Source organism: Urocampus carinirostris, chromosome 8 (genome assembly GCF_059441175.1).
Source record: "Urocampus carinirostris isolate Australia breed hairy pipefish chromosome 8, RoL_Ucar_1.0, whole genome shotgun sequence".
Lineage (NCBI taxonomy): Eukaryota > Metazoa > Chordata > Actinopteri > Syngnathiformes > Syngnathidae > Urocampus > Urocampus carinirostris.
Genome location: NC_142356.1, coordinates 41,472,135 through 41,494,752, shown reverse-complemented (window position 1 = coordinate 41,494,752; position 22,618 = coordinate 41,472,135). Strand labels below are relative to the sequence as shown.

At 37.4% G+C, this 22,618-nt stretch overlaps 1 protein-coding gene across 1 annotated transcript in view; it reads right to left on the bottom strand.

The window, feature by feature from the left end:
* Positions 1–22,618, bottom strand: part of ank2a (ankyrin 2a, neuronal) — a 153,675-nt gene that overhangs the window by 76,840 nt on the left and 54,217 nt on the right. The window contains exons 4-17 of the mRNA XM_088343031.1: positions 20,861–20,959; positions 17,337–17,435; positions 17,064–17,249; positions 15,506–15,529; positions 12,921–12,929; positions 11,091–11,189; positions 9,370–9,468; positions 9,180–9,278; positions 8,244–8,441; positions 4,788–4,886; positions 4,590–4,688; positions 2,438–2,536; positions 2,142–2,339; positions 85–183 (exon numbers count right to left, since the gene is read on the bottom strand). Coding sequence (XP_088199157.1) covers positions 85–183; positions 2,142–2,339; positions 2,438–2,536; positions 4,590–4,688; positions 4,788–4,886; positions 8,244–8,441; positions 9,180–9,278; positions 9,370–9,468; positions 11,091–11,189; positions 12,921–12,929; positions 15,506–15,529; positions 17,064–17,249; positions 17,337–17,435; positions 20,861–20,959 — 1,506 coding nt within the window. The remainder of the gene's footprint in view (positions 1–84; positions 184–2,141; positions 2,340–2,437; positions 2,537–4,589; positions 4,689–4,787; positions 4,887–8,243; positions 8,442–9,179; positions 9,279–9,369; positions 9,469–11,090; positions 11,190–12,920; positions 12,930–15,505; positions 15,530–17,063; positions 17,250–17,336; positions 17,436–20,860; positions 20,960–22,618) is intronic.

The following is a 22,618-nucleotide window of genomic DNA, read 5'->3' as shown; positions in this document are numbered from 1 at the left end:
TTAGGAATTCTGCATGTACGTATTTTCATGTCATAACCAAATTGTTTTGACAAATAAATATACCAGAAAATGCTATTATCTCACCTTGCCTGCATCATCGGGAAGAGCTTTGCGTTGAAGTAGTAGTTTTGCCACATCAAGGCTTCCGTACTTAGCAGCAACATGTAACGGAGTAAATCCTTTCTATAGTAGCAGGGAGAAAAACACATTTAAAACGTAAATGGGAGACATACCTCTCTTTATTAAGACAGTGAAGGAAAAGCCCAGTGAAATGGCAAGCAACCTAATCGAACAGCAAATCAAGGACCTTCAGTGCTAGAATACTCAATTGCCTGTGAGAAACTAGAAAGTGCTAGAAACACTCCCAAAGGCCTAAAGTACTACTGTGTAATTATTCACGGAGATCGGTTCAGTCGTTTCGGAGCCTATAAGCCCCATACGAACACACACCCACGCAAGCAAATTGTGATTTAGGGAATAATTATAGATGGATCTTTTTGTTTTTCTCCATTCTCTAAAAAATTTTTCCGGTACGGTGAATAAAATCGAATGCCTCCTCTTATGTTATTCATACCACTGTTGGTCTAGTGGTTAAGATTTGACGCACTCACCTCTGCGACCCGATTCGATTCCTGTTGCATCCAATGTTTTGCAATTGTGGTCAGCAATTTGATATTACTCTAAAACATTGTGTGTAATGCTCACCCAAACTTTGAGTTATATTTTAGGTTAAAACAAAGAATTGTGTTTTGCATGAAAAAAATTATGTACATTTTCTGGGCATTTAAAACAATTAAATATTCCATTAGTCTGGCTCTCGGCTTCTGTATGAATCTTTGATTAGGTTCTCTTTTCATTTCACTTTGACACACCGCTATCAAGCAATTTCACTTTGCGATCCCCACCTCAGAATGGAATATTCTTTTATCCTGGGTGCAGTGGGTAGAGTTACCAAAATTTTGACTCAAGTAAATGTACTGTTACTTCAGAATAATGAGATTCAAGTAGAGGTCAAAAGTATTCATCTAAATAATTACTTGAGTAAAAGTAATTGGTGAAAAAAAATATTCAAGTACTGAGTAACTGTCTTATTGTTTCATTCAATTTGATCATCAAATCATCAAAGTCCATCCAATCAATTAGAAATTAAATTTAATTTAAAAATGAATTAACAGAAACAAGTACTTTAATAAATAATAATAGAGTAAATCAAACAAATAAATTAAGCACAAGTATCACATTTAAAACTGAGCTTTCAAAAGGCTAACAAGCTATCCCAAGGGTCAGACAACCAAAATGTTGAAAGACCCATATTAGACCCCAAAAATGAATAGCCTTGTATGAGCCTTGTAATGAATTTTAACACATGCTGAATGTATTAATATTAGCTTACTATCAAAAAGACTACGTTAGATGTTGGATGATGTGACTACTCTGTTGTATGACAGACGCCTCAAGTTTAACTTTGTTCTTGTAATAATGAATTACGGAACATTTAATTGTTTTGATAAATTTAAATAAATTAAATTAGAAAATCAAATTTTTTATATTTTTACCAATCCTCAAAACAAAAATGACAACAGTATAGGCCCCTTATCTGGGAAACAAAAAGAGAGCAATAAAACACATCATGCATTTATAAAATAAAAATAGCAACCTTTTGAAAAGGTAAAGTAAATAAAATCCCATTAATACAGTTTAAGTTCAATTTATGTGCAGTTATTTTTCTTTGGGGTTTATGGCAGATCACACACACACACTCGGGTTTGCTACCTGCCTGACTTGTTATGCTGCGCTTTTTTGAAGGGCGGTGTTTAGCCTGTATATCGACTCTCACTCAGGGGGATACGGCTAAGAAAACCAGCCAAGGAGAAACATGCATACTCACTTGGAGGGGATTTAAGTATCGGGTTCAATGTTGCCTAATGTAACAGAGTAAGAGTACAGTTTCTTCATCACAAATCTACTCAAGTAAAATTAAAAAGTGTAGTGATTAAAAATAATCCAAGGAATACAAAATGTCCCAAAACCTACACAAGTAAATGTATTCGATTAAATGTAACCCGTTAGTACCCCCCTCTGCCCAGTATCTACTTAAAAAAATCTTTTTTTTTCAAAACTTTTGTGTTTGTGTTACTCGCCTTAGTGGCCATGGAGTGTGAAGCGCCAGCCTCCAGAAGCACGGCGGCCGTCTCTACTTGACCCTCCCTTGCCGAAATGTGGAGGGGGGTGTAACCGTTGACAGTTGCTGCATCCGGGTGAGCCATATGCTGCAACAGCAGCTGGACGATGTCCGTTTTCCCTAATCGTGATGCGATGTGGAGTGGAGTTTGGTCCTCCTGTGATTAAATTGAGATGGGGTCGGGAACAATCCACAGTTGAGAACGATGGAGTTCTTCTTGAAACGTGCAAATGTTAACAGTCAGCGTAAACTCACCCTGGCCATTGCATCCACCAGCGATCCGTTCCTCAGTAAACAGCGCACCACTTCCATCTGGCCTGCCCGGGCTGCCATGTGGAGGGCCGTCTCACCTCGCTTTTGACACAAAAAGTCATTACACAAGGTGGAAAATTAGAATCAGAGAGAACTGAATGGATCAGTGAAAGCCTAGATTCTATTGCACTGCTGTTTAATTTATTTAGATGTCTGTATCAAATCTTGAATCGTTTTTTTCATGAAGAAAATCCCAGTTTCAAATAAGACTGGGTGTCAAATCAAACTTCATAAGTAACGCTTTAACCAGTATAGGTACGGATACCTGCCTCTTTTTAAGGCTTTGATACCCTCAACAATGGCTGATAGCAATTTTAGGTTTTGCTGTTTTACAATCAGCAACTAAAAATTACAGAGATTTTGTCCAGAAAATTATTTTACAATTGGATTTAATTTTAGCTTTGGGAACGGTTTTCACATTCCAGTAGAAATTGTTATAAAATAAGGGGCCGGTCACACAGCAGTTTGCGGCTGAATCGCGGCCAGAAATTTCTGCCTGTGAGGCGGACGCTATTGGACGCTTTGAGATCGCCATACAGACGAGATACAGCAGTGCTTAACACGCGGTCGGAAATTCACACGCGGGTGGCAGCGCAAAAATGTTTTGCGCTGCTCAATTCTTTAGAGCGCGGGTACACAGCCTTTCACGGGCGTATCGAGGCTGAACCACGGTCAGAAATTTCTGGCCGTGAAGCAGACGCTGTTGGGCGCTGTTGGACGCTTTGAGACCGCCATATAGACGAGATACAGCAGTGTTTTACTCGCGGTCGGAAATTCACACGCGGTTGGCCGTGCGAAAAAGTTTTGAGCTGCTCAAAACTTTGAGCACGTGTTAACCGCGGGCGGCACACGAGGTAATGACACGAAAATGACGCGGAACGACGTGCTCTGGCCGCGGCCAGGGCGTGGTTACACATCGGTAGGACGCGAAATTTCAGCGGGTAATCGTGGGTGGAGCATGGTAATAGCATGTTCTGCGCCTGTATCGCGGTGTTATTACGTGAAATTAGCGTGTTACGCGTGTGACGGTCAAACGCCTTTCTCACCGTATATACAGCGTGATTTGCCGAGCACTCGTCAGTTGTGCTCGAGACGTCAAGGGGGTGAACATGGATCCCCGTCACCGTAGAGACCTCGTCTTAATCCATTTTTATTTCTTGACATTTCTTTTCATTTCATAACAAGATAATAAAATAAAAATGATGCGTAGGAGTCGGATTTGGGCACAACACCGGCTCGGGAGCTTTTATACCCGTGGTCCACACGAGAAAATGACGCGGAAATGACGCGATGAGGAAGCGGAACAGTCGCCGGCGTCTGTTTTGCGGGCATACCACCGATGAACAGCGGGTTGGCTAATTTTGCGCATTTTCCATCGCGGGCAACCACGGGCAAAAAAAAAACCGCAAAATTTTAGCCGTGATTCAGCCGCAAACGGCTGTGTGACCGGCCCCTAAGTAACAATCATCTGTTCAATATTTTCTGTTGCAAAGAATTTTTACAAAAAAATATACACAATAAAACAATTTTTTTTTGGCTTCGGAATTAGTTTTTTTTAAAGACAAAAATACAGTATTATGTTTTCAAAAGAAAAAATGTGTTTCTACCTCCTAGAAAAATAAGTTAAGTAAAGTAAAAAAACAAAAACAAAACATAAATGAATAAAAATTAGAATGACGAAAACAACTACCAGATGAACAAGGTATATATTTGTTGTTGTTTTTTGTTTCATTTCTTGGTAATTTTAAAAAGAAATCAAAAATACCATTGTGGCATTTGTTTGTTAACTATATTGTTTGAAAAATAAAAATAAAATGTCCTAAACAAAGATTGTATAATCATTAATAAACACATAAAATAAATTAATAATTTTAAAACCTCATATTCGAAATGAACAAAATGACCTGCAACTAAAACAAGATTCATGTATTTTCTGTTGATTTTTTTTTCTTTTGGTTGTATTTTATTGGGAGGGAATTGGGATGAATATTTGGTATTAAAAGTTGAAAATGAGTACTTGTCAGCCTGAAAAAAACCCGAATGGGAATTCCATCCTTCTTTTTTCAATCATCCGTTTTAACAGTCAGAAACTCACAATGTTGCGGACATCTGGGGAGGCTCCGTTCTGCAGTAGAAGCAGGACAATGTTGAGGTGGCCCATAAAGGCAGCGACATGAATGGGAGTCAGGCCAGACTGAAAACATTTTTTTTTCAAAACTTATTGTCATTTTTACTCAACATCAACTTGCGGAACAAAACATAACAAAAAATCGGAGACATTCCTAGCTCTCACCTCAGTAATAGCTTGGATGGACGCTCCGTATTTCACCAACAATTCCATTACTTTGACTCTGTTCTTTTTACAAGCAATATGTAGTGGAGTGAATCCATTCTGATAAAGGAGAGAAAACATGCATTTTAAACGAAAAATCCACAATCCCTGTTTTTTACCTCAGCATACCAATTAGATCTGGCTTCTGGTGAATGATACCAACAACTTGTTTTTTTTTAACTGCAAAAATAACACACACAAACATTTTTTTGGGAGGGGGGGTCTTTATTTTGTGTACATTTATCATAACATTAGACAGCTTCATTGAAGATGTCTCCAAAAAGAGTGTTGGAGCTTGACTTTATCAATCAATCGAACCTTACTTACTAGTTGTTAGTCATAACAAGAAATTGTTAAGCGCACCGTAACACTGGCTTTTTTTTAGTAAAATCACACACGTGCTTGGGGTTTTCTTTTGTTCTAAGATGATGTTTTTTCCCGATGAAAACTAAAAAAATCGGGGCAAAAGAATGCTTGTGTTCTTAAATTGACAATGTTGATTGTCAATTTAAGATTATTGATTATTTGTGGTGCACTAGTCCCATCTGCTGGGCACTTGCACTAACAGCAGGGTTGATGTGAAATTTCTTTTTAAGTGATATTGTCCAAAAAACACTTGACTTAAAATTGTGTTCTAAAATGCGACTACAAAAAAACGCACATACTCCTATTTATAAAACATGATTTTCAATGTGGGCGGCAGGGGAGCGCAGTAGTCACTGCGCACAGTTCTGAGGTCATGGGATCAAACCTTTCAGTGTGGAGTTTACATGTTCTACCCGTGCTTGCATGGGTTTCCTCCGGGCACTTCGGTTTCCTCCCACATTCAAAAAACATGCATGTCAGGTTGATTGGAGGGTCCAAATTGTCCCTAGGTATGAATAAGCGAGTGAATTGTCTGTCTCTGTGTGCCCTGCGACTGGCTGGCAACGAGTTCATGGTGTCCCCTGCCCACTGCCCAAAGATAGCTGGGATGGGCTTCAGCACCCCCACGACCTTACTGAGGATAAGCGGTGCAGATAATGGATGGATTTTCAATGTTTGGCAACTCTGATTATAACAAGTGTTGCAATACAGAATGTCACACGTGCCTCACCCAGGATACTGTAAATAGATGATGTTTTCCTTATAAAGAGAAGTTATCAGAGCTGCACATTTTTTTTAGCTATAATAAACAAAATAAAATATACAAATTCTGATGAAACTACATCAGGCAAATGTAAGGTTTGGCCAAATATGGGTGTGGAGGTCTTTTATAGTGGTGCAAATTTATGGAAGTGATAGGCTAAAAGGTTACAAAATTAAATGTGTACACTACACTAGTACAGCAAGGTAACAGTATTGTGTCAGATTAAAACCCTCGTTTGCAGATGTCGTTCTTAATCAATGAATTACATAGAGAAATAATGGCATCGACCTTAAGTACATTCACCAAAACTTGGGAGTTTGGGAGTATTTTGCCTGAAATGGATGGATCAATGAATGAATGGATAAAGGCCTAGGGCCTCATTTATAAAACCGTGAGTCGGAAGGACCACTAAAAGTGTCGTACGGAGGGAACGTAAGAAGTGCGTGCAAAGAAAAATGTCATGCCTGTTTCTCTTTCTAAATCACACAACTCCAAACTTGGCACATGCCTATGAAAGGCCGGGGAATGCTCTTGAATATTAAAATCACTTTGAAGTCTCCCGTGTGCCACATCCTCAAGCAGGGTCAGAGATGAGCCACTCGTCTTCCCATATTGAGAGAGTGTGTCTTTTTATATGCAGCCATCTCTGAATTGTCGAAATAGCTGGAGGTGAGAGAATACCCTGATTGTAGCCTACTTAACCAGTTGACATGCCATGACATTTTAGTCTTCAATGAAAACTATTAAATGGGTGATTATTGTTTGCAGCAACATTTAGGTGTCATGATTTAAAAAAAGACTATCCTATGTTTCATGTTTTTATGATTATATTACAATACTATTATGATTAACATTAAGAAACACATAGTGGCCAAGCTCATAGATGGATACAATAATAAAACCTTGTTTTCTTAAAGAGTGTCTCTGAATGTTTTCCACCCTGCAATTTCCAAAAATACATCTTACCCAAAAATAGTTTGTAAACACATAAAACTATACTATTTGAAGGTATTATTATTATTATTATTATAATATTAATCAAATGTATTATTAATATACATATTAATATTGATATTAGTATAACTATCATTATTATTATCATTAGTAGTAGTAGTAGTGGTAGTAGTAGTAGTAGTAGTAGTTATAATAAAATTAATATTAATATCACCCGTAAATTTCCCTCCCTGTTAGGTACCCACACCAATCTGTAAGGTTCATAGAGCTAACCGGATGGAACCGAACATGAAAGATTTATTTTTTAGCTTATCTAGCTGTAGCTCTTTAGCTAATCAACTTTCACCTAGCTAACTTTCAACAGAGTAACAAAACTTTAATAACTAAATCTAATATGTTAAAAAAAAATGTACTCAATAAACCTTTTCCATAATTTGCCATAACACAGTAAAACTGTGAGAGTGACTCGTACCAGTATAACACATTTAAAATCAAATAAAAATTAAGCAAAGAAAAAGCTGAAGATTACCTTTTTTCCACAGTATAACTCCCACCAAAATTGTATGGAATTTTTATGTAATTGTATTTTAGGGGGAAATTCAGCACATTCTATCAGGGTGAATAATCACGACTGGGATTTGTAAAATTTTAACACAATAGCAAGTAAAAATATAAATTCACAAAATATAATTGCATAACCAAATTAAGTTTAGAGTAGTTTATTAAATTATTGGAGAAAAGAAATGACTTTAAAATTTTATGACCGAGACCTCTTGAGGAAGTTGATTACGCAATAAAATTGAACATGTGTGTCACCAAAAAGTTAATCTAAAATACAAAATAATATTTGAGATGAACTTTATTTAGGGTTAAATGATTGTAAATGCTTATAGTGAATAAATAAAGCACTTTTTATAAACATGTTGAAGGTTTTAGAGAAAAATCTGGTTAAGGGAAATAAGTGAATATGAAATGTTGCTTCAAATAGATAAATAATAACCCAAATACTAGTAATTATTAATTTATTTCTAGGTTTTTGTTTGTGCTCCAGGTTATGCCTCTTACTTCATTTTTTTCAAACAAACTCTTTATATGTGTTATGTGAAAAGTATTATTTGATATTTTGGGCACAAAAGTATTGATTTCAGATATGTTTTTTGGTTTCATCCATCTGCCGTCTGTTTGTAGTTTCCAATTTCTCCAGATTTTCTGCCATACCTCCCGTTTTTTTCTAAATACCAAGCATTGCTTACAACATAAAACATTTTTTTTTTTTGCGTGCGTAGTATTTTATAATGAGGACCCTGATGTTAAATGTTGAAAAATTTACATACCAGAGCTCTAGCATTGGGATTGGCCTTCTTATCCAGCAGCAGCTTGGTGACCCGGTAGTGTCCGCAGTGTGCCGCCACGTGCAGTGCTGTAAGGTAGTCCAGGGTGACGTCATCTACCGGAGCTTTGTCCTGCAGCAGGAGCTTCACACACTCCACGTGGTCGCCCTGGGCTGACATGTGCAGCGGTGACAAGCCATTCTGAAAGGATAGAGGGAAATGTAGAAAACGATAAGATATTAATTGTTGGTCCTGTTCACTGTTGTGATTTGATGTCACTTTAAGGTTCTGTTCAGTCGTGTCCTATGTTCCTGCATGGAGCCATTGCTTATAAAATGCTGGACTACTTGTGATTCCAAGAGCCAAGAAGAAATCCAAGGGCTCGAGAGTGTTCTCCATTTTGGTCCCCTTGCTTTGAGATGCTCAGCCCCCTGAGATAAGATAGTGGAAGTGATTAAATCTAGACTTAAGACGCTCTTATATTTGATTTATTTTATTTTGTTTCCCTGTCCTTTCCTGTTGCATGGCTGGTAGCGAAGTGAGGTAAAGGACCCACCTGGATAAGTCAGCGGACCAGCAGCTGGACTTGAGACATGTCATCATCTGCATTGACAAGCTGGTTGAGATAGAAATCTGCGTCGTTGCTGTCTTGGACTTCTCGAGCCATTTTAGTTATTTAATTTATATTTGCCGTCAACTTGATTTGTTTATTGTTGGCCAAGTAACATCCATTGTAACCTGGTCATTCTGAAAGCGGGATTACCTTGATGTTGGCCCATTCTCAAGGATTCTTTGTTTTCCTCATGTAAGGGTTTTTCAGTTTTTATTTGCCCATATGCTGTGAAGTCCTTTAGGACTTTTTGTGATTAAGGGCTATACAAATAAATGTGACTGGAATTAATGTTCATTGCCGTCAATAGCACAAAATGAGTCAATTACCTTCGTTCTGGCTAAAATTGGGGCTCCCTTCTCCAGTAGAAGCTCCACTGCTCCGTCGTGTCCACTCCTGGCTGCACAGTGAAGAGGTGTAAGACCATCCTAAAATAAGAGAGAGATTGACGGACAACGTTGGTACAATGGAGGTAAATGACTATGCTGTTGTTTTTTGCAAAATCCAGTGATGTCTCACTCTGGTTTTGGCATCAATCTGAGCTCCTCGGTCCAACAACAGGGCCACCATGTTAGTGTTGCCTCTCTTTGAGGCCACGTGCAAAGGCGTGATTCCATTCTAAACAGGACAGATGAGAATACGTTGGGAATAATGTTGCAAGATGAAAGCGACTATTATATGGTAACAGGCATTACAAGTAATTAAATTGAGTCAACGCGTAAATAAATCCTCATTATTCGACTGATATTTTTATCTAATATGTATTTTTGTGATGTTACTGGACTTTATTCTTATTTTTTTAGTTTGAAGTGTAGAGCTGCAAGTATTAAGTAAGCAAGTCAGAGAAAAATAATCCTTCTAACTGTGAGAAAAATTACCTGCATACATAAGAACATTTTCTTTACTTTTTATTTCTACTGTTATTATTTTGATTTTGATTCTTCAGTGTGAAGCATTGAGGGGAAAACATCAAGCATACATAAAATATACATCTTTATATATGTTATTTTACCGTTACATTAATTTTTGAATGAAAGAATCAACTGAGTGTCATAACAAAAAAAATGGTAAATTTAAAAAAAAACAATACCACAAAATTATTTACAAATACCACAAGAGAACTGGACTCACATAGATTATTTTGTTTTATTTTATTTGTCTATATTTTTTACTAGTTGCATTAATTTGTTTTAGATTTATTTTTTGCATTGTGTAGCTGCAAACTATCATGATCAGTAATGTGATTCACCTGTGCCCGCTCATTTGGCGCCAACTGCCGTGGATTCTGACTGGCTCACTGTCACTATTTGAACCCAGGCCTGTCAATCCCCTGTTGTCAGTCCGTCTGCGAACCTCAGTGAATAAGGGCAAGCCTTTTTCGATCCAGACTCCCACCTGTCCCGTTTTTGATCCCGTCTGTCCGACCCGTTTTCATTGTGACCACGTCTGCTCTCCCGTCCCGACTTACGACCCGTTTTTGATCCCGACCACGTCTGCTTTCCTGTCCCGGCTTATGACCCGTTTCTGACCTCGACCACGTTTTTGTCCTCCTGTCCCGGCTATCGACCTGTTTTTCCGTCCTTGACACCGGCATCGCTCGCTACGGAAAGATCCACTTCCGTGTTCGGATCACAATCCGAGTACGAGAGTGACTTGCTTCCCGCGCCTAGTGAACACCGGATCGTGGGCGCAGCCCTTCCTCTTTCCTTTAATACAACTTGTGAGAAACGTAACGCAATTGGGTTCTGTTTCCGTTCTGGTCCTGACACATCATAGAAGAAAACCCAACAAATTAAGAAAAATAATCATGAAAATTAACACATTTTACTTTTCATTTTTCACAACCTTTTAAGCACAATTTTCTACTGGACTTTTAGCATTGTGGAGCTTTAATGAAAAATAAATTAAAATGATTTATCTAATATTATATATTATGTATAAAAAAACATCATCATTTCCCTTATGTTGTTTTTCTTGTATTTACCATTTTTTTAACGCATAAAAAAAATTGAGGAAAAGCATAGTCGTACAAGAAAATAAAACCTAAAATGAGCAAAGTTATCCGTCAACCGAACAACAGGATTTACATGTGTAATTTATTTATTATTTTTTTGTTGCAGTCATACAAATAAATAACATTGCTTTTCAACAAATTATGAACACATTGCATATTTCACCCAAAATTCTGCAACAACGAAAGCAAAACCGTGATCGAAAAGAAGCGGAAGGGGTTCGGCTACCCTGGCTGTGAAGTCCACAGCTGCTCCTCTGTTCATCAAGAGTGTGGAGACATTGACGTTACCGTAGTGAGCGGCGATGTGCAGAGGGGTGAAACCGCTCTGTTTCAGACCAGGGACACAGGACAGGACAAGAAGAAAAGGCAATAGCGGAAAATGCAGGTGAAAACAGGAGAAGAAACAACAACAGAAACTTTCTTCTACGATAGTCGCATTACCACAAGGCTGCATGCATGTAATACATCTATAAGAAAAATGCATGCACTAAATAATGCATGCAACGTCTTTATTTGTCAGAAAACGTCACATAAAACAAAACATCTGGTCATCTAGTCTACTGACAAATATTCCAAAAGTATGAGAGGGCGTTTGAGAGGTAAATCATATTTCCTCTTACATTTAACGTCATACTCCAACACATGCACAACTATACTCACATACACAGTCGTACCGATGCACAAAAACTGCTACTCTCTCATACATACTGTACTACTATACCGTCATACACCCTTTTCAGGCCAAATTTAAGCACTTTTTTTAGCAACTTTCAAAGTATGGCTGTAACTAATTATTATTTCAATAATCGATGATTAGCTCGATTATTCTTTCGATTATTCGATAAAGCCGAAAAAAAAAACTATTTTTAGATTTCTCCAATATTCGAATATTGAGGTTTTGGACGGAGAAAAAAATAGTGCACAAAACAACGGAATATTATATTTTATAAAACAATGTTCAACAAAAAAATGATATACAAAAAATGTAAGATGCTTTCATAAAAATGGTCTCAAGGCGCAATTTGCCAGACTAAAGTGGTACTGCAACCTTACAATTTCACAATGAGATCCAATGCACTTTTTACATTGATTTAATATGCTTGGTGGCTCATAAATCAGGCAAGACGACAATAAATTAGGCAATTAGTTGCCAAAGCTTTTAATAATCGATTTTATCGATTCGTTGTTGCAGCCCTATTTCAAATCCAATTTTCTGATTTCTCCACTTCCCTGGCATCTCAGTCTCTTCTCCTGTCCTCTTGGATGCAACGCGATGATGCTTCACATGACAGTGCCATAGAAACTCATGCTAACTGCTGCTTATCACCAAGTAAAAAATGCAATGGCAAAGAGAAGCCACCAGAGCATTGTCGGCATAATTTTCAAACAGACTTGTTTTTTTCATTTATGCGTGGTCTATTGAGTCAGATTGCCGACAAATATGGGAACAATTTTAAGCGATTACAAGCACATCAAACAGAATTCAAACACTTCGCAAACCTTGAAAACACAACAATAAAATTCAAGCATTTTCAAGGATTTGAAGCTCCTTTAGAAACAATGCATACACATACTTACACATAATACTATTCTCTCACACAATGCAAAGGTTTGGCACACATACCACTTATCTCTCATACACACTCCACTATATTCTCTCACACATATTACTATACTCTCTTACAGACTACTAAATTCTCGCACACAAACCACTTATCCCTCATTCTATATTGGTGAGTTTTTGAAAAATCATTATAGTGTGTGTGAGAGTCTATAATAGTGTGTGTGTAGGAGTATAGTAGTACGTGTGAAAAAGCATAGAAGTATGTGTGTGAAAGCATAGTAGTGTGTGTATGACAGTATGATAGAATGTGTGAGGAAGTATAATAGTGTGTGTAGTGAATTGGCATGAATGTGTCTGTATGGAAATATAGTTGTGCATGTGTAAGAGTGTGATGTTATATGTGAAAGTAAGATTTACTTCCCAAACTGCCTCTCATACGAAAGCGCTGACATCTACAATACAGTGAAGTCATCGACACGTTTTTATCCTTACCTTCCCGTTCTGATACATAGGGTGCAATTAGATTAAAAGACAAAGTTAACTTAAAAGTTGGAAAGCACATCGGATATAACGGCGGCATGCGAGATGGGGAGGAGAAAATGAGCAGTGACAAAATAAGGAAAAACCGGAGCAGCTACCAATAAAGTATAATAAGAAAAATGAGGCAACATTTCATTAGAGCTGGCCAGATAAAAAATAAAAATTGTTCATTGATTCGACGTTTTAAAACTGGACGGTTTAAAAATTTGCACAATAGCTATTTTTTGCCGGCCTATAGGTGTGAAAGGGAAAGTGTGTACTGTCTAGTGCCCCCTAGTGGAGAAAAAAACATAATGTATTCAAAGGCTTTAATTTCAATAAACATTTTCTTTTTATTTTTGAATAAACAACAACATCCTCATGTTTTATTAATTCATGTTTGATTTTTTAAATAGATGAGTTTCATAAAACTGGTTTTGAAAAGTTCACAATCAATGCGAAATAAAATAGTGGTTCCCTGTTTTAACCACAAAACTTGATTTTTAGTTCGGTGGTATTACTTTTATTGGATTTTTTGAGAATATTTGTAATATTTCTGTAGTTGCGTTTTGTAGTGTAGCTGTATTATATATATCTCATCTCATCTCATTAGCTGCACCGCTTATCCTCAGTAGGGTCGCGGGGGTGCTGGAGCCCATCCCAGCAATCATTGGGCACTGGGCTGGGGACACCCTGAACTGGTTGCCAGCCAATCGCAGGCCACACAGTGACAGACAACTTGCTCGTTCATTTACACCTAGGTACAATTTGGACCGGCCAATCCACCTGAAATGCATGTTTTTAGAATGTGGGAGGAAACCGGAGTGCCCGGAGGAAACCCACGCAAGCACGGGGAGAACATACAAACTCCGCACAGGAAGTCCGGTAGCTGGATTTGAACCCACACAGGAGGGTCCCGAGACCTTAGAACTGTGCCGCACACGCGCTAACCACTGCGCCGCCGTGCTGCCCATTATATATACATATATATATATATATACAGTATATCTATATATATATATATATATATATATATATATATATATATATATATACGGTATATATATATATATATATATATATATATATATATATATATATATATATATATATATATATATATATACGGTATATGTATAGCATCCCTTCGCTGAAAACAATACAATACTAAAGCAAAAGGAATAGAATATACAAATACCCAATGTGACGTGCTAATACCCACTGTAGAATGTTGTATAGAGTATTTAAATAGTACTACATAAAATACACACTGCAATAAAAGTACGGTAATATGCAGTGTAGGGGGTGTGGTTTAATGTGGGCCTTTACTCCGCCGGGTGGAGTTAAAGAGCCTCATGGAATGAGGAAGAAAAGATCTCTTCAGTCTGCCCATGGTACAAGACAGTGACAGCAGTCTGTCGCTGAAGCTGCTCTTCTGTCTGGATGTGATGAATTGTCCATGATTGACCGCAGCTTTTTCAGTGCCCGTCTCTCAGCAACTGTTGTCAAGCTGTCGAGCTCTGTGCCCACAACAGAGCTCGCTTCCCTCGCCAGTTTATTGAGACGAGAGGCATCCTTCTTAATGATGCTGCCTCCCCAACACGCTGCCGCATAGAAGAGGGCGCTTGCCACAACTGTCTCATAGAATTTTTTTCAGGAGCATTTTGCAGATGTTCATATATATATATATATATATATATATATATATATATATATATATATATATATATATATATATATATATATATATATATATATATATATATATATATATTTTTTTTTTATTTCATTTTTTTTTTAAATTATATTTTGACCATTTTTGTTTCGTGGGTTGGATGAAAAGGTCTGACGGGTCCCTGATTTAGGGTTTCGTTAATAGGTTTTATGAAAACCTTTTAATGCAGGAGATGGCCACAAAGAGACACTGGGGACAAGTGTGGCACTAAAGCAACATCCATTTTTTATTTGTATGTTTTTTAAAAAAGGTCCAGTGTGTAATGTTTGACTACTAAATGCAAACAAAAACCAGTGCCAAGAGTTCAGAGTAGCAGAGAGATGCCAGACAAAGATGGAGGCAACTTCTTTGTAGGGATTCCAATATATTAAAGAAATACCAATTTTTTAACGCATAATTTTTTATTAAAATTAACATTGGTATGATATTTTAGGTAATGTTTTTTTTTTAACCTAATGAAAGTTTTCCGTCCTTCAAGGAGGCACTAAATATTACACACTGCCCCATTAAGTCTTGTTTCAGTGGTCTAGATTAAGAAGCCTGACAGGCCGTATGAGGTTTATTGGATAAAATAGTAGTAAATTGATATTTTATTTGTCATCCTTAAAGCCCAGCCCGAATATAAAGTTAAAGGAAAAACCAAACTGGAATTGTGCTTGTACCCCGTGCTAAGTGATGTAAACCATGCGGTTGGTCTATACTTTTGTGTTCGACGTGCATGATTATTAATTCCTGCACAAACGAATCTTTAAAAACAAAACAAAGCTCCAAGACATGGTCAAAGATGAGGGAAAAATGAACAGTGACAAGTCGGTTGTTGTACCTCAGTGGTTCTATTGACCATCATCTGGTTAGTAGACAGAGAAACGGGAGGAGAGATTGCCAGGTTGGTAAGGAAATTAATTGAACAGTCACCAAAGCAGTGTTTTTCAACCTTCTTCCAGCCAAGGCACAGATCTTTCATTGAATAATACAACGGAACACCACCAGTTAGTGTCGTTGCAAATCCAAATGAAAGATAACTTTCGCTGGACCGCACAGGCACACAAATTGGATAATTTCACACGGCACAGTACAACAATTAAATACATTTCTGCGGCACAGTGGTTGAAAAACACTGCACCAAAGCACCAAGAACAAGGTAATTCCTCAAGGTCACATGGAGGAAAAGGCAAGGACACTGTTGGCAATGTGCTTTCTCAGAAAAAAATCTATTATTTTTTTACACATTCACAGCTTGTCCAGTTGATTTTTTTTTAATGTTTATTGTTTTCAATGGTATTGAATATACATAATTCAGCTCGGTGGCCTCAGGGGCAGGCCGCCCGCCCCGAGACTGGGAGGTTGCTGGTTCAAGCCGTGGCCGGGTCATACATAAGACTTACAACATTGGTCCTCATTGCCTCCCTGCTCAACTCATGCATTGTGTCCTTCATTCTAATTGGCTAATCAGTCTCTTATTACAGAAGTTATTTGTAAAAGAAAAAAAAATGTATATACAGGACTTATATTTGTTAAACATATGCTTGAGCCTGTTAAAAGCTGTTTGTTGTTTGGTTTCAGGTTATACTAGCATATTTAAATGTATAATAATTGAAAAAATATTTTTTGCACATGACCCCCACGATAAACAAAGAATCCGTGTCATCAAATAATACATCAGTAATAATATTTGAAAAAAATCAAATTTTGGCACTACCACTGAAAATAATTTACTATGGTAAACCTTGAAAAGTAAACCGCGATACATCGAGAGATTACTGTTATCAATTTATGCCATTTTAGACATTTTAGAGTTGTTGACTAAACCTACTTCGAATAATTCAAACCTGGTAATAACATAGCAAGAACCTGACTAGTTAAGGTTAGGGTTAGGGACATGTTATATTACTTTTATTACATTATTTATTAAATATATTTATTACATTATTTAAGTATCATATCTTATATTAAAAATACACATCAAACTGGTAGCCATTCACTTTAATCAGTAACATGAATCTCAGCTTCAAAAAGGTTTGTACCACCGCAGAGACTAACATCGCTGATAAGTTCTTTCAGTTATTAACATTGGACACTTGCAAAGGACATTTCATAGGATGCAAGTTCCTTATTTTGACTATTTTTGAGCACTGTTTTGTTGCATTCAGTCAATTATGTTATTGTTCTTTAATATTCAACACACCTAATTGCAGATCTGCTTTTGCTAACCTTTAAGATTTCTTAAAAAAAGAAGATGTTCAGGGGAGCGTCTCAGAACCGGGATGGAAATTTCTTATCTGAAGGCTTCTCTCCCTGTTCTCCTTGCAAGGTCAAAATCAATTGATGTCTTCTCTCCCTATATTGAGTGTCTACCAAAGTTTAACATAACAGAGTCTCACCTTGGACTGTACGTCGGCGTTGTGGTCGTTCTGGAGCAGCAGAGCGGCCGACTTGGTGTCGTCCTTGCGGGCGGCAATGTGCAAGGCAGGCAGGCGAACTTTCCCTTTGGTGTCATGCTCCAGCAGCAGCGACACCACCGAATTGTGTCCTTGCTGCAGTGCGATGGCCAGCGGGGTGAAGCCATCCTATCATAGGCGCCGTTTTTTTTTTTAACATTAAAACATTTTTCGTGTATTGTCCTCCTTGGCATTGCGTGTGTTAAAATATCTTACCTCTGTGGCAATACTCTGGTTGCCGTCATTTTCCAGCAAGTATCTAACAACCTCCAAGTGGTTCTCCTGTGCCGCCATGTAAAGCGGAGTGAAGCCATTCTGTGGTTGGAAGAGATTCCAGGTGTTCATATCTTTTTTTGTTTAAACAGGCAGAGGTGAGCTTGAGGGCCACGTTAGAAGACCATTCTCACGGGAACCGGACTAGTAAATGCAGGGTTCATACACCTTTTTCATGGCAAAATTCAAGCACTTTAGAGAACTTTTAAAGCCAATTCTTTAAATTTGCATTAAAAAAGAGATCCAGCGCAAAATCGCAAGGGTCTACAGTGTAGACTCTACACCTTAGTTTTAAACCCTCTACCCTCGAAACTCTTGCTCAAGTTTTATTTCAGAACCCTAAAATAGGTTAAACACCCTAACTTGCTGTCAAAACCCTTGATTCTAACCTTATACCTAACCCTAGCTGTAACCCTGGCATTAACCCTGTTTCAAACTGTAACCTTAACCCTAAACCTATTTGGGAAATTTACATTCAGTTTGGAACCCTAATATGGAGTTCAAATACTAGTTCCTAACCTTAAACCTACACCTAACTATCTGTGACCCTGGCCCCAACCCTATGTCAGAACTCTAAATTCAGTTCAAGACCCTAATAAGGAGCCTAAATCTTAGGTACTAACCCTACCCCAAATCCTCTTTTGGTAGAATAAACTAAGTTAAAACCCCTAACAACAGCCTAACACCTAACTTAAGTAACATGGCGACAATTTCAAGCATTTACAAGCACTTCACCTAATGCAAGGACTTTTTAAACTTTGACTACAAAACCTTGGAATTTAAGCATTTTCAATGATTTCAAGCACCTGTACGAAACCTGTTTAATCGGATAAAATAGTGTTTCCCAACCTTTTATGAGCCGGCACACTTTTTTTCATCAAAAAATCTTGAGGCATACTGTCCGACAAAAATGTTTTAAAAATGAATTATTTAGAGCTTAAATAATCATGTTGGTTTAATTGAAAGTACAGTATATAGTTTTTTGTGATCACTGTGGCTAAGGGGGCTCATTTTGGTTTTTAATTTAGCTGTCATTTATGATTTGAATACATTTTAAACCTATTTTCAAGTTTTACTATATTTTCATCTTGGTTTTTTTTCTTAAAAAGCACAAAACATAAAAATACTTAAATTGAGCAAACACTATCTGCCATTGGAACAATATACATTTTTAAAAACCTTTTTGTTTTTTGTTTTTGTTAAAATGAAAAAAAATAAAAATAAAATCAGCAAAGTTTTGTGTATGTTTTCTTTAAAAAAAAAATTACATTTAATTTACCTGGACTACCTCATGAGCAGATATTTATTACATAAAAAGAAGAATTACAGTAATCTGCACCGATATGAGAAAATGTTACATTACTCTGCTGATTAATGGAAGAAAGCAAATATACCGAACTACGTCATGCTTTTAAGCAAAGATAAAATTGGGTACATTTCTGTGGCACACTAAATAACTACGGTACTCATGGCACACTAGTTAACACTGGTTAAAAAACACTGGCTTAAAAAGTGTGCCTTGGGTGGAGGGCTGTGGGGAACCTTCAGAGGCTAACAATAAAATTATGATTCAGGGGTGTAATATTTGAGTATAAAATGATAATAGACGTTTTTTGACTAATATTTAATTTCTACAAGTATTTATCAACTGCGCATTTATTTCAATCAAAAGCAAAATCACAATTGATTTAATTTCTACTTGTTTAGTTAAATCATGCAGGAAAGTCCAACATAACAAACAAACACTAATTCAAATTATTTCAAATAGCGACTACCAATATAGCATTAACAATGCAATGAAAGAAAAGACGAATTGCTGAAAGCGGCAACCGACTAGTCTTGTTTGTGAATGGATTTAAAAGTCTTGCTCCTGTTATTTTTATTTTTTTCCATTAAAATGTTATATGAACTTTGCTTTTAGATTTCATATGTACAGTATGTCAGGGTTTGGCGCTTGCAGTCCCTCTACTCTTTCAGAGATGGCAGCACTAACCCATTTTCCAGTCCCCCTCAATATTCATCCCCCCAAGGGATTCCAATAAATTAGCCACCTCTACCACAAATACTTTGGGTTCAAACTTCACGTGATTGATTTGTTTTGATTCCTGAAGACATTCATTCGCCAAGATGACAAGCTTCTCCTCCCGTGACTTTCCTCTTCAGTTTTTTTTCACGTTCCAAGTTCATCCACTCTAAGACTTGCCACTCCAACCATCTTCTCATAGGTACTCCCAAATCTCCCTTTCAAGATTTCAAGCTTCTTCTCCCAGAACTTCCTCTGTAATTCCCACCTTGTTCCGAGATCTTCCACTGCACCCATGTTTTTAAAAGTCCTCCCAAATCTTACAGGATTTTATTCTCCCTCAAAACAGTCCCGGTCCCACTCTACTTTATCATTAATAAAGTCGTGTTTGTTTCCTGAAAAAACACCCTTTGATCACAGTCCTTGTTTTACGTCTTCTTGTGTCCTGAATTGGGGTCTGTCTTGACATACTGTGAAAATATATTATTGAAAGGCGATAGATATTCTTAAGACCCCAGGTATTGCCTTAAACCCACCCAACATTTTAAAAGAGCCATAACAGACCAAGAAACAAACAAAAAATCTTGATCTGCAAAAATGCCTTATAAAACCTTTTTTTAAATGAAAAGAAAAGGTGATTCAGGCATAAATCATTAAATCTCATCTCATCCCATCTCATTAGCTGCACCGCTTATCCTCAGTAGGGTCGCTGGAGCCCATCCTAGCAATTATCGGGCAGTGGGCAGGGGACACCCTGAACTGGTTGCCAGCCAATCGGAGGGCACACGGGGACAGACAACTCACTCTCTCATTCACACCTAGGGACAATTTGGACCGGCCAATTCACCTGAAATGCATGGTTTTTTTGGGAATGTGGGAGGAAACCGGAGTGCCCGGAGGAAACCCACACAAGCACGGGGAGAACGTACAAACTCCGCACAGGAAGTCTGGAGCTGTATTTGAACCCACGCAGGAGGTTCCCATGACATGAACTGTGCCGCGCTTGCGCTAACCACTGCGCCACCGTGCTGCCCTAAAATATTAAATATTTTATAATATACACACAAAAATATATTTCCTTCTCCCATCTTTATCCATTTCAAACCTTTCTGAAAAATCTCTAGGGAGCCACTAGGCCTAAAGATCCATGTGTGGCTCTGGAGCCGTAGGTTGCTGACCCCAGTCTTAAACAGCAGGTCTTTGAAGTGTTTTCTCAATATTTTTTTGGTTGATTAATGTTGGGAAATACATCTACAGTGGGTGATTTGCAAGTGGTGACTGGCTTTGGTGACATCTAGTTGACATATTTAAACCTGCAAGTCAGTGTTTGACAAGATTCAACCAATTTTTCTCTTGTGCTTCTCTTGGCATTGTCATGCGTGCCACACAAAATGATGCGGGACATGAGTCTGACACATGTGGTTTAGTGCTAAAGCCTTCCTACCTGAGATTGCGAGTTTATGTCTGCTCCTCTTTTCACCAGAAGTTGCACTACTTCTTTCTGCCCGGCCAGCGAGGCGATGTGAAGGGCTGTGTTTCCTTTCTGTGGAGTCAAATTGGGGTTAAGTGAGTTACAGTATTGTATGTAAAAGATTAGATTTATTATATATTTTCTTTAGTGAGTAATATTATATGATATAAATCCAGGCTTAAAGCACACTTATATTCTATAGCATATGAATAACCTATATTTTATGTTGACAATATCTGTGTATTATTATTATACATCCATTGCAGCCTGGTCGTCCTGAAGGGGGATTACCTCATGTAATCATCAAAAAGCATCAACAAGCTTTGGTTTGTTTGATTATTTATTCAAGTCAAGTCAAGTCATTTTTATTTGTATAGCCCTAAATCACGAAGAGTCTCTATTCATTCTCTGCACCGCTTAACCTGATTAGGGTCGCGGGAGTTCTGGAGCCCATCCAATCAATGCCAAACCCAACACAATTACTTTAAAAAATAACTCAAACTAGAGGTGTCTAAATTTTTCCGAAAGCGGGCCAGATTTGGTAGCCTGGCATTCTTTGAACAGTCTTCAATACATTCACTCTTTGTGAAAGGTTCGCTGTATTTTTAAAGTAATGAAAATAGTAACTTTCCCTGGTAACTAGTTACTTTTACAATAGAATAACTCAATTACTTTTTGGAAGTAGTAACTAGAACTAATTACTTAGGTAACATGCCCAATACTGGCCGCAGGCCAATAACATTTTGATCCCAGGCCAGACTTTGGACATGCCTGACTTAAAACATTTGAGGGATAATTTAAATAATGAACATACAAAAAAATAATTTCTGAGATATTTCAATGGTTAAGAGAAGTGTTTTTTACAGTTACAATTGTTTACTATTTAAAAATAGTTAAAATTTTACAGCCTATAGATGTTGTAGAGATCAGCTTTTATAATATTAAAAATAAAATAGAAATATCCCAGGATACCATTCAATTGAAAACAAACTCTAGTGTATGGCATCTTCTACTAGCTAAATTGAATCCAGTTCTTGGCTTAGCCACTAGTGTATATTGAGTTTCACAGTTTGTGACCTAATGATTGCTCAATGAGAAATAAACCTCATGTATTAAATGTTGTAGACAAAAATAATCCCAATCGCTGCTATTTATCTTGAGTATCGCGTGATTCCTGAAAAGCAAAATGACCACAACCGGTGTGATCAAGAAAGGAAGAGATACAAAGTAAAAAGACTGTCCCTATTCTTTGTAAAATGAGCAATAAACAGACCCTTTTAGAGCCTACCTCAAGCGTGACATCACTGTCCAAACTTAATGCAAAATACTGTAATACTTGTGCTGGTTAGAAGACAAAGGAGAATAACTGTCGTAGCTGCTACTTGTCATCATGTTGTGTTTGTGTGCCAGAATCAGAAAAACCTTAGTTATCGTAAATTGAAGTCTCAATGGATAGCCGCGGAGACTCCTAATCAATGAAAAGTTGTGGTTAAATGCATGAAAGAGAAATGATTGGACTGGATGCACTCATCAAAAATGCTCATAATTGCAGCGCACACTTCATATCAGGTAAGAGAAATTTAATGTTCATGATTGTTACTATCGAGTAAATATTACAACAGTAGCTTTGTTAATGGGTCGAAAATAAAAACACGCAAACATTGCAAACAATAGTTTGGCAGACATAAAAAAACCTGAATGATTAAATGTATCTAATAAATTACAGTACTT